Genomic DNA, 11,307 nt, shown 5'->3' with positions numbered 1-11,307 from the left:
GCACTGCACTGGGAAACTAAAAGACTAGGTTTACAAGCGGTCCCACATCCCTGCTAGTACTGCAGTTCTATACATAGACAAAATGGAAAATGCCCACAAAAAGTGGGGTAGGGGCATATTCCAGAGGCAGAATGTCCTGTAAAGACATCCCAGGATAGAAGATGGAAGAGGGGGGCAAGAAGGGAGGGGGAGAAAAAGAAACTAAACTTTCTTGATTCTGCAGGGTCCCCACTGGCAGGACGCTGGCATGGGGTCAGGGTGGAAAGTCTAAATGACTCAATCCTGAGAATTTTCTGCCAGGCCCCTGCTTCAGAGTGAAAGCAACCTGCCCTGTATCCTTTCCGGGCACCTCTGACCTCCAGAGTTATGTAAGGGGCACGGCTCTGAACCCAGAGGATAATCAGATCAGAAGTGCCCCAGCCTGGCCCTCCCCCATGGCATGGTGCCTGGCCCAGGTAGGACATAAAACTCCGAAGTTCTCCAATGTTCCTCTGCAGGGGAGATGCTCCAGGTCGCAGGAGCCATGGCTCATGACCTTCTCTTCAGGCTTTTTCCACTTTTGGCCCTGGCAGCCCCCTTACAAAGTAATCGCCTTGGCCCCACGTCTCGCCTGCGCTATTCCAGGTTCCTAGATCCTTCCAATGTCATTTTCCTGCGTTGGGACTTTGATCTTGAGGCTGAAATCATCAGTTTTGAGCTCCAGGTCCGGACAGCTGGCTGGGTGGGCTTAGGTGTCACAAATCGCTACACCAACGTGGGAAGTGATCTGGTTGTTGGAGGAGTCTTGCCTAATGGCAATGTCTATTTCTCGGTAAGTCTGAGGGTGACTTGCTTCCAAGGATGAGGGTCTTTGTTGGGTTGAGGTTGGTTTCCTGTCCAGAAACAATCCACATTCCCCAAGGATATCTAAACACACTCCCAGAATGCCAGCTGAATGCTGGTTGTTTCCCTCCAGAAATAATCCACTGTAGAGTTTGAAATCTAGGGCTTCTATACTGCATGTCTCTAAGACTGCTGAGAGAATGAAACCATTAAATTGTGAGATACTTTTGCACCCCTTACTTGCTGATAGCCCACTAAATGCAGGTCACTGGGGAAAATTCAAAGCTGTTTGAGAAAGAGTTACATGAAGAGCCACATGAGAGAAAATGAATGTCACGCACACTTCAGATAATATGTGAGCCTTCAAGTATTACGGATGCAGGAATATTAGACTTTATGGAGATGAGATTTGAAATGGGAGAAGTAAAGCAAGGTCAGGTGGTGAAACTCCATTATCCATAAAAGGGTGCTCTGCCATGTTCTTCAGCCCATGCTCTGCCCAAGGAGAAAACTACATAATAGAGAACACCTGGGTTCTGCTACTCTAGTATCCTAGGGGAGCTGAAGGGACAGCTACTGCTCCAAAGCATGAAATTTGAAGCTCCTAGTTCTTACTTCTTGACCTTCACTGGACCCAAGGATCAGCACTTGGTAAATGGAGACACTCTGAAGGAGGATGGGAGCCAGGATGCTGAGCTGCTGGGGCTGACAGAAGATGCTGTCTACACCACCATGCGCTTTTCTAGGCCCTTCCGCTCCTGCGACCCGCATGACCTGGATATTATGGTAAGATAGCGAGCAGAGAAAAGCATTTAATCACAAGCAGGTTTTCCTTCTGGAGAGGTAGTTGCCCCCAGTCAGGCAGCTAGTCATCATTCCCAGGACTTCTATTCCTCACAGCCTTCTCAGGTAATATTCCAATTGTGCCACCTGCTGAAATCCACAAGCCTTCCGCAGGGTGGCCTCCCACTGATTCACCTCCTGCCCACCCACCCCAGGGTTCTCCTCTTGAAGAATTCTAACCAGTTTCGTTGACCTTTAGGGCGTTAGGATTTAAGAGTTTAATTCAGTCCTTTCATTTTACAGATGTGGACACAGGCTTAGAGAGGGCATGCAAGAGGGAATGTGACTTGCTCAAGATCACCAGCAAGTGAGCCTCAGAGGCAGAAATAGAACCTGACCAGTTCTCACTCCTAGTGTGAAGCTCCTTCCATTCCACCACGTAGATATGAGCAAGTACCTTGTGTAGGTCCTTGGGTGCAGGGATATGCAGAGTGCTGCTCGCAGGTGGCAGCACCACAATGTTCACGGCACCCCGCAGAGTGACACTGTGAGGGTGCTGGCCGCCTATGGCCTGGATGACACTCCGAAGCTGGATCGGGAGCGTACTTTTGTCAAGTCCATCTTTCTGCTACAAGTCGTCCACCCTGACGATCTGGATGTCCCCGAGGACACCATCATTCATGACTTGGAGATCACTGATGTAAGATGCCTTGGTCCCACCCAGCAGCCTCCAGCTCCCTTCTCCTTTCCCCACTCAACCCAGATCCCGCCTCTAGCACCCAGTATTCAGTACATCCCTTGGGTGGAGATTGCTCTGACTCTTCTCTGTCCCCTAAGGACTGCCAGTCTGACCCTAACGTGAAACCCCTTCCCTGGCCTGGCCCTTACCCTATTTCTTCGGAGCCTCACTGTCATCTGGCTCAGCTTCTGTGCACCCTTCCACAGTTCCTCATTCCAGAGGATGACACCACGTACGCCTGCACCTTTCTTCCTCTCCCCATTGTTAGCGAGAAACATCACATTTACAAGGTATGGTGGACCAGATGGGGGGCATTGTCAAGGCAGGGAAGGGTGCTGGAGCGGAGCAGGGGGTGTGGTCAACCCCAGATGATGAAGTCTGGAAAATTTCTTGGAGGAAGCAAGAGGGAAGTAGTTGCAAGAACAGGGGGACAGGCGGGGCTTGGTGGAGGCCGTGGCTACATCATTTCCTGAGCCCAGAACTGTAACTCCCAGCACTGTTTTATTTAAGCCACAGTGCAACAGACATGTTGATGTAAGTTATGAATTAATAATTGTTTGCAAAGAACAAAGTATGAGCCTCAACCTGGCCCCAGAATTGTGCTTTCTTAGCCCAAGAGGAGGTAAAGGCAGGGAGAGGATATGGCCAGGGACTGTCAGGAGGTTGGTGAAGTCTGGCTAGAATGAACTCAAACTAGGTAACCCAATTTCATATTTGAGTGATTTCAATTTTGATCAATTAAATAAAGGTATGATCTCACAATCATAAGTGACAAGTGTGGAGACTTTTTTCTTCAGACAGATAATTTGAAAAGGCATGGCTACATGTTCAGATACAGTGAACTGAGGAGGTTACTAAGGGGAGGCAGAAGTCTTGGAATGTCCCTGGCTAGATTTCATATGTCTGCTCTCCAGAAGAGTCTTAAAGGAGGAGGGAGTTGAGAGAAGAGTCAAACTGAGTGGGTGGGAAAATAATAGCTGGGGGAACAAAAACAGAGAAAAAGGGAGAGAGACAAACAGAGAGAAGAGGGAAATGGGTATCGTTTTATTTGACAAAAGGAAGGAAGATAATATGGATTTGATGTGGAAGGTCTTGATCATGCTCTGCTCTCCTTTTTCCGCCCAGTTTGAGCCTAAGTTGGTCTACCACAGTGAGACAATGGTGCATCACATCCTGGTGTATGCCTGTGGCAATGCTAGCGTTCTCCCCACAGGCATCAGCGACTGCTATGGGGCCGACCCTGCCTTCTCCCTCTGCTCACAGGTCATCGTGGGCTGGGCTGTCGGGGGCACTGTGAGTCCTGTGATGGGGGAAACACATGGCTAAGCAGGTGCATGTGGTTGGGTAATGAGATCACTGGGCTGGTGGAAGACCAGGGGATAGGGGAAGTCTGGGATGACAATTAGAAAACAAAGCCAGGAGCCCCGAGTCCCTACACCTGGTTCCCAGCCCTTCTTGCTGCCAAATGTCCCTTCTTCCAACAGAGCTACCAGTTTCCAGATGATGTGGGTGTCTCAATTGGGACTCCCCTGGACCCTCAGTGGATCCGACTGGAGATTCATTACAGCAATTTTAACAACCTGCCTGGTGAGCACCCAGAGGATTTAAGGAAGGGAGGCTGGTGGGGCTGGCTCGTTCTTTAGGTATTGGGAGCGCACTGTGGGATGCGTGCTGACTCCGTGTGGTCACAGCCCCCTTCCAGCTTTCCTGGGCCTCTTTCTGTCCACATTGTGACCCAGTCTCCTGCCTCCTGTGATTGACTTTTCCTCTCTGCACCAGGTGTGTATGACTCTTCGGGGATTCGCGTGTACTACACTTCTCAGCTGCGCAAATATGACATGGGCGTCCTCCAGCTGGGCTTCTTCACGTTTCCCATCCACTTCATCCCCCCGGGCGCTGAGTCCTTCCTGTCCTACGGGCTGTGTAGGACGGAGAAGTTTGAGGAGGTGGAGCTGGGAGGCGCACCCTTCCTGAGGAGGAAACACACTCTCCTTGCCCCCCATCCCAGATCTGGTCTGATTCGCAAGCCCACACAGCCTGAGCCCCAGACTTGGAGAATAATTACAGCCTGGTGCTCAGGAAATTCACTAACATGACTTTTGCAAGGAAGGGAAGGAGTCGGGGCTTTGAGAACAAGGGGAGTGGGGAAGGAAGAAGGGCCAGAAAGGTTCAATAAGAACTACATTGGCAAATGTCAGTCATCAGAGGAAGGTGTCAAATATCAAGGGAGGAAAATCAAGCAGCAGGTCAAGAACAGAGTCCTTAACAATTCAGGTGCACCCCTTCCCTGTTACAGATGAATGGAGCCCCCGTGCCTGACATACAGGTGTATGGCTACCTGCTGCACACCCACTTGGCTGGACGGGCTCTGCAAGCCGTGCAATACAGGTGAGGAAAGACCTTGAAGCTTTCCCTTCTGTAGTTGGGAATGAATTTTAAGAATAGTGATTTATTCTGTAGCATACGGTTATGCCCAGTTGAGAATAAGGAAGAGCTAGAACTATATTTAGAGTAGAAATAACTGGAATAAGACTGTGGAAGAAGTTTTTTGTTTATTTTTGTGGATAATCTACTCACAGAATGACCCCACCCACGTGCTACATCTTTATTGGCAGACCCCTCTCTATTTCATCTTCTCTTTTTTTCTGAATTCCCACCTTCTCTTCCTCTAGGAATGGAACACAACTTCGCACAATCTGTAAAGATGATTCCTACGACTTCAATCTGCAGGAGACTCGAGATTTGCCCTCTCGAGTGGAGATCAAGCCGGTGAGAGTCTGAGGGAGGCCGGAAGAGTTGGGGGCAGCAGCATCATACGTCATTACCGCCAGCCAAGAAAGTTCTCAAGCTGTACCAGTCCCTCTGTGTCTTACTCTCAGCCTCCATGTTTCACTCTGAACAGGGAGATGAATTGCTGGTCGAATGTCACTACCAGACACTGGACCGTGACTTCATGACATTTGTAAGTGACCTCTCTCCCCACCATGGTCACCATGGACCATAACCCCAGTGGAGAGCCCACTCACAGCTTTCACTATCTAGTGACCCTTGTGATTTCACTGAAGCCCCTTCCTTCCTCCAATGGCATCACATATCCACACAGGGCTTTTCATGTTCTCACACCCCATGCATCTAAGATAGGAACAGGGATTTCTCACGTTCTCTGCCAATAGCCCACCAAGATCATGGAAATATAGTATGCTATAGCGACTAAGAGCAGAGATGCTGGGGCCTCACTGCCTGGGTTTGAATGTCAGCACAATCATTTAGCACATTTTTAGACAAGTTATTTGACTTCTTTGTATCTCAGTTTCCCAATTTGCATAAGATTAATACTACTTTCTACCTCATAAAGATTGTTGTGAGAGTTGGTTGACACATGCAAAACACCTAGATCATTGCCTGACTTGTAGTAGATGATCAATTAAAGTTGGCTATTGTTTCTATGATCACAAGAAAATCCCCCGTGCATCAGAAGTGGTTCAGTGCTTGTGGGGTTCAAAAGGTGTTGCAGGCTACTGAGGAAAAAAATACTGCCCTACAAATGATTATAATATAAGGTAGTAAGTGATATATACCATGAAAGAAGAATGGGAATAATCCACCGGGGAAATTCACAGGAAAGAATCACGAGATCCTACTACAGTGAACTGAACATGTGACGTAGGTGAATGAGTCCTGTTTTAGACACATAGAGAAGGGGAACTCCGGAGAAGGAAAAAACGGAGAAAGCTGTATATAAGGAAAGCATGGGGTGCACATGAAGAAGTTTGGCTGGAAGTTAAAAATTGGGAAAAGATATCTGAAGGAATGGAATGAGGATGAGGATGATAAACTTGGAAACAGTCCTTGAAGCAGGGGTGAGCCTGACTTACCTATATCTCCAGGACAGCAGGGCTAACTCTGTAAATATTTGCCAGGTAAGTAAATGGAATGAATGAATAGGTTGGAATTTATTAGATAGAATCAAATAATTGGTTTAGTGATGACTGACTATTGTTTAATGGACTATTGGGAGCCACTGGAGGTTTCAGAATAGGCAAATGGCAGGATGCAAGCTCAATTGTAAACAACTTGTCTGGCAGCTCTACAGAGGTCGGATTGCGATTAGAACAGATGAGTAACTGACACTAGTTGAGAGGCAGATGATCTAGCCCAAATCAGGATAGTGGCGGTGAAGCTGAGCACCGGGCAGATATATGGAATGGTTTTTTGGAAATAATATCAATAATTGTCCGCCAATGAAAACAGAGCAGCAAATAGGGGAGTGAGCTGGCTCTACCTTAAGGGAAAAGGAGAATGGCATCACTTCAACTATTTTCTGTTTGCTTTGTTCTCCTCTCTCTGCATGCCTTTGTATCTCTGTCTCTCTGTCTTTGTCTATTTCCTCCAGGGAGGCCCCAGCACCATTAATGAGATGTGCCTCATCTTCCTCTTCTACTATCCCCGAAATAACATCTCCAGCTGCATGGGGTACCCTGACATTATCTACGTGGCCCACGAGCTGGGGGAGGAGGCATCAGAGTGAGTCATCCTGAAATATAAGACCTCGTGTGTGGGGAGGGACCTTGGGGAGGACTGGGGGAGGAAGAAAAGAAGGCCTACCCACTACCTCCTACGTTGGTGAGCCAGGATTCCTTCGGGGGCTGCCTGACCAGCTCCTGCCCACCTTGCTCCTGTTCCCATCAGTATCTAACTCTGAAAGCTCTGGCACAAGACAGGAATTTTTGTGGGACTTCTTTTCCCATATCAGCAAGGTCATTCAGAGGAACAGATAAATCTCAACCCTAGAAGTGAGATCCTTTATTTACAAATTCTTTGTCTGCCTTTTTTCGCATACACTACTTGACTCAGCCAAAGACTGTTTACTTTCAAGTCATGACCTGTCATTACTTTGGGGTAAGGATCCCTTCTGAGGTTCTTATGAGAACTATGAAATGTTTTTGCATGAAAAAAATGTCCATCTGTGCAAATGCAATCTATTTCACATACAATTTCAGGGCAATAAAATTGCCTCCAAGAAGGAGGCAATAAAGTGACTTCAGGGAACCTGTCTCACTCCATGCCCTCCAGAGGAAGAACCACTTCCTAAAGAGTCAGAAGATCTGCTTTTTAATGTTTTAAAATTCTCATCTCTGAGTTCTCCCTCTGAACTCTCATCTCTGCGTTCGGCCTCCCAAAGTGCTGGGATTACAGGCGTGAGCCACCGTGCCCAGCCAGCACCTGGATCTTGATCTTGGACTTGCAGCCTCCAAACTGTGATGAGGACTAAATGTTGATCTTTTCTCTCTGAGTTCTGGTATTTCTCTTGTCAAACTCATTATAATTGTCTCTTTGTATTGTAAGACATTAGTTATGGCTTTTGCTGACATGGAATTGATTCTGACAAAAATGAGGGTACATGTTTTGCCGAAGCTCTAAGTCAACTCTAAACTACAGTCTGTTCTCCCTGTCCTGATCCTACCACCCATGGCAGCTCCATGGAGGGAATCATGGCCATGAACAATGTCGAGTGGACCCCGGAGAGCATTAAGAAAGCTGAGAAAGCCTGCAAGGAGGCCCAGCAGACAGTGATAATAAAGACCATTGATGTGAGTGTCCCAGGAGAGACCACCCTGTAGAGTTAGAGATGGGGGGTGGGGGATGGTGTTGGGTAGAAGCAGAAAAAGAGAAAGAATGAGGGACGTGAATGGCAATGGTGGGAACACTGGGTCAGGGAACAGGGTGCTGAGAAAGCGGAAAGGTGGGTTGTTGCTGTCCTGGGTTGCAGATGTGATCAGAGCCTCATGGTGAGGCCTGTGAGCTCTGTGAGGACTGGGGATGATCTCAGGAAAGAAAAGGGAGATCCTTTACCTTTACCTTGTTTTTCCCCCTCTCTTGCAGGAGGCGGTGGAAAACACAACAGGCTGGATTCCAGACATCATCCCTACTCCCCGGGGACCCTGCTTGGAGTCCTCGGGAGGCAAAGTGGAGCCCCAGGACAAGACCCCTGCAGGCTTCAGGCCCTCTCAAGCTCTAGCAGGGCCACCCTGAGGCATCTCCCCCTGGCGGCTGTCCTGCTGGTGTAGCGCACACTCTCCTGGCTCCTGGCCATGCCGCAGACTGGAGTCTGATGCTGTCTCTTCATGTACATACCCAGGCCGCTCTCTCCTCAGTCCTCCCTTATCATCAAACACAGAAACTCCTCCCTGCATTGCCCCCCCAAATCCCTCATCTGTGTTCCTTCTTATGATCCAGGTCTTGACACTGCAGTCCTGGGCACTGCACATATTCCATAAAGATTCTTCTGTGACAAGCTATGCAAATCATCCTCTAAAGCATTAGAATCTCTGGTGGGGCCACATATTTTCTGTCAGAGTCTTATTCCAAGGCTGAGTGTGAGGTAATGGATCCACTCTCTGAGAAGGCTGGTGCCCCAGCTTTCTTAAGAAGATGTATGAAAACGAAGGGACTTGAATCAGAGAGAGAGCCCTGTAAATCTCCCTTGGCCCATACCTGGCCCTGGAGGTGGTTTCTGTTTCTCTTTCTTCTGGCATTTGTGCCTGGCCCTGTAAGTTGGGGAGAGAAAACAGTAATTGCAGTAAAGGGAGGGGCTTTGTTTATAAAGGACACATCTCAATACATCGTATTAAAGAAAACTCGGCTCGCTTCCTGTTGCCATCTCTTTCCTTTGAGCTTTTATTCCAGGAAGGGCAGCTGGATGGTCTCAAATTACTCTATATTAGGCCCTCAGGGAGCACTTGAGGACCTGGTTGTCCAAATGTGACATTTAATGCACAGCTTTGCTCTCCTCACCTGTATCCCTGCTGTCCAACGATCTTTGTTTATCCCATTGAGTGTCACGTTGTCAACACTCAGGCCACTAGGTTTCAAGAGCCAACCTGAGCAGGCAGGCTGGATTGAATGCTAAGATCTGGACAAGGGCAAGACAGAGAGAGGCAGTCCTTAGCACTGGAGCCCAGGCATGTCAAGGAGGTTCGCACAGGAACAGAGCAGTGACTAGGTGCAAATGGTTCATGGAGTCAGGATGCAATTCACAACCTCAGTTTTCAGGAAAGGACAATTTTCACTGTGGCTGCCTTGAGAATTTCTGGAGGTATTTATGTATTTTTCTAAGCTTGACAAGCTCAGCACCACCCTATTCTTCAAGTTTTAAAGTCACCATTTTCATCTATGAATCGCTTTGCTCATTGTTCATGTCATCTAAGAGGGACCCCTACTCTGGTTATCCAAAGGTGTTTAGAGGGATCTTAATCCCCTAGAAACCAGGACTATAGTCTCAACAAACTCTGTGTCACTACTCCAGAGGCCTAGTGTTGAACAATATGCTATTAAGACTGAGGATCCCTGAAATAGAAGTTCAAATGTTCTTCACTAGCCTACTTCCTGGATGGAACAGAAATCACATTCTAATATCACACATTTAGGCCACAGCACAGGCACTGACCAGTCAAAATGAATATCAGTGGAAATAAATCTTGGAAGACCCCTGATTTCCTGTAGTTAGAATTTTAGTTGCTAGATTGTGAGAATATGTGGGGATCTCAGAGAAGGGGCGCATTTAGAGGCCTTAGGAAGTGGCTATTACCAAACATTACTCAATAAATAAATAGCAAAGAAAGACAAGTTCTTCCCATGCAAAATAGCAAATGCAGAAGGAATAAGGAGATAGGAAATCACTGTTTAACAAAATTCAGAGTAATAATTGATTCAGGCAGGAATCATCAATGGATGCCAAAACTAACAAATGGGATAGTTGCATAGCTTCAAAGTATCTTCTCACAATATATTTATTAATTATGCTGAGAAAAAATAGTAGCTTTAGAAACCTGGAAGACACCACCTCAACCAAGTAACCCCACAGAACCTCAGCAACGATGGACAGATGGACACTGTGTGGTTCCTGATAGGGAAGACTGAGATGGGCTCAACATCATGCCTGTGTTATTTCCATCAAAAATGCATAACCTCGGTGCAATCATTAGGACATTTTAGGTAACCCCCAAGTATGAGGGATATTCTACAAATAACTGACTTGTAATCTTCGAATGTCAAAATCATGAAAGAAAAAAAGAAACTAAGGAATAGTTTCAGAACAGAGGAGAGTAAAAAACAAGCAAAATAAAACAATGAAACAATTAAATGCAACATGCAATTGTGCTCCCGGACTAATTTCTTTTGTGTTGCTGTTGTTGTTTGTGCTTCCTATATAGGACATTATTGGTGCAATTGGTGAAATGTGACTGGGGTCTGTGCATTCTATGGTGGTGTTTTATGCATGTTGATTTTCTGGTTTGGATGATTATGTTGTAGTTATGTGAGAATATGTTCTTGTCTTTTTAGGAAATACATACTAAAGTATTTTTGTGATAATGAAGCATATTGTATACAAACTGTCAAATATTTATGAGATAGAGGGGGGAAGGAGGAGAGAAAAAGAGAGAAAAGTGATAAAGTAAATATAGTGAACAATTTATAATTTACAGGTGATAACTGGGAAATATGGATAAAGAGAATACTGGGATTTGTTACCATACTTGCAACTTTTCTTCAAGTTTAAGCTTATTTGAAAATGAAATATTAATTAAAACAAAGAAACCAGTACAGGATTGATACAAAAACATAATAAAAAATGGAGAAAGTAGGAAAAGCAGAAACAAGGCAGAGAAAGAGTAACCTGGAAAAAAATTAGAAAAGTGTTGTTTAGAAACAACACCTGCATGTTTTCCCAAGCAAGAGGTCTTGACCAATTTTCATCCTGAGCACAGAACTTTCCATCTCCGGGCTATAGTATACCCCTGGACCCTTGGACTAATTTCAGCTGTCAAGCTGTCTGGATAACCAGTAGTAACATCCAAGGCTTAAGGCTGTAAAATACCTAAATAGGATTTTATAGATAATTATTTAAATAACCACAAGATGGTGGAATTCAAATTATATATATATATGTATTTATAAATTTT

At 46.2% G+C, this 11,307-nt stretch overlaps 1 protein-coding gene across 1 annotated transcript; it reads left to right on the top strand.

Moving 5' to 3' along the window:
• The first annotated feature begins 523 nt into the window (after positions 1 to 523).
• Positions 524 to 8,812, top strand: LOC108541531 (putative DBH-like monooxygenase protein 2). The gene is made up of 13 exons (XM_017891042.1): positions 524 to 811; positions 1,462 to 1,608; positions 2,144 to 2,305; positions 2,551 to 2,634; positions 3,470 to 3,637; positions 3,829 to 3,931; positions 4,124 to 4,290; positions 4,641 to 4,732; positions 5,017 to 5,113; positions 5,247 to 5,306; positions 6,738 to 6,868; positions 7,821 to 7,935; positions 8,228 to 8,812. The coding sequence occupies exons 1-13, from the start codon at positions 524 to 526 to the stop codon at positions 8,375 to 8,377; spliced, it is 1,764 nt and encodes a 587-aa protein (XP_017746531.1). The 3' UTR covers positions 8,378 to 8,812.
• Positions 8,813 to 11,307: the final 2,495 nt, after the last annotated feature.

This window comes from Rhinopithecus bieti, unplaced genomic scaffold (genome assembly GCF_001698545.2).
Source record: "Rhinopithecus bieti isolate Rb0 unplaced genomic scaffold, ASM169854v2 scaffold_20175, whole genome shotgun sequence".
NCBI lineage: Eukaryota > Metazoa > Chordata > Mammalia > Primates > Cercopithecidae > Rhinopithecus > Rhinopithecus bieti.
The sequence above is the reverse complement of the archived record's forward strand: the minus strand, read 5'-3'. Positions and strand labels throughout refer to the sequence as shown.

What these genes read in the sequence shown, in the direction of transcription:
- LOC108541531 (XM_017891042.1), top strand. Translation starts at nt 524, where the DNA reads ATGGCTCATGACCTTCTCTTCAGGCTTTTTCCACTTTTGGCCCTGGCA. An exon ending in GCTGGGCTGTCGGGGGCACT is followed by an intron (nt 3,638 to 3,828) that starts GTGAGTCCTGTG and finishes TTCTTCCAACAG; the next exon opens with AGCTACCAGTTTCCAGATGA. An exon ending in CAATTTTAACAACCTGCCTG is followed by an intron (nt 3,932 to 4,123) that starts GTGAGCACCCAG and finishes TCTCTGCACCAG; the next exon opens with GTGTGTATGACTCTTCGGGG.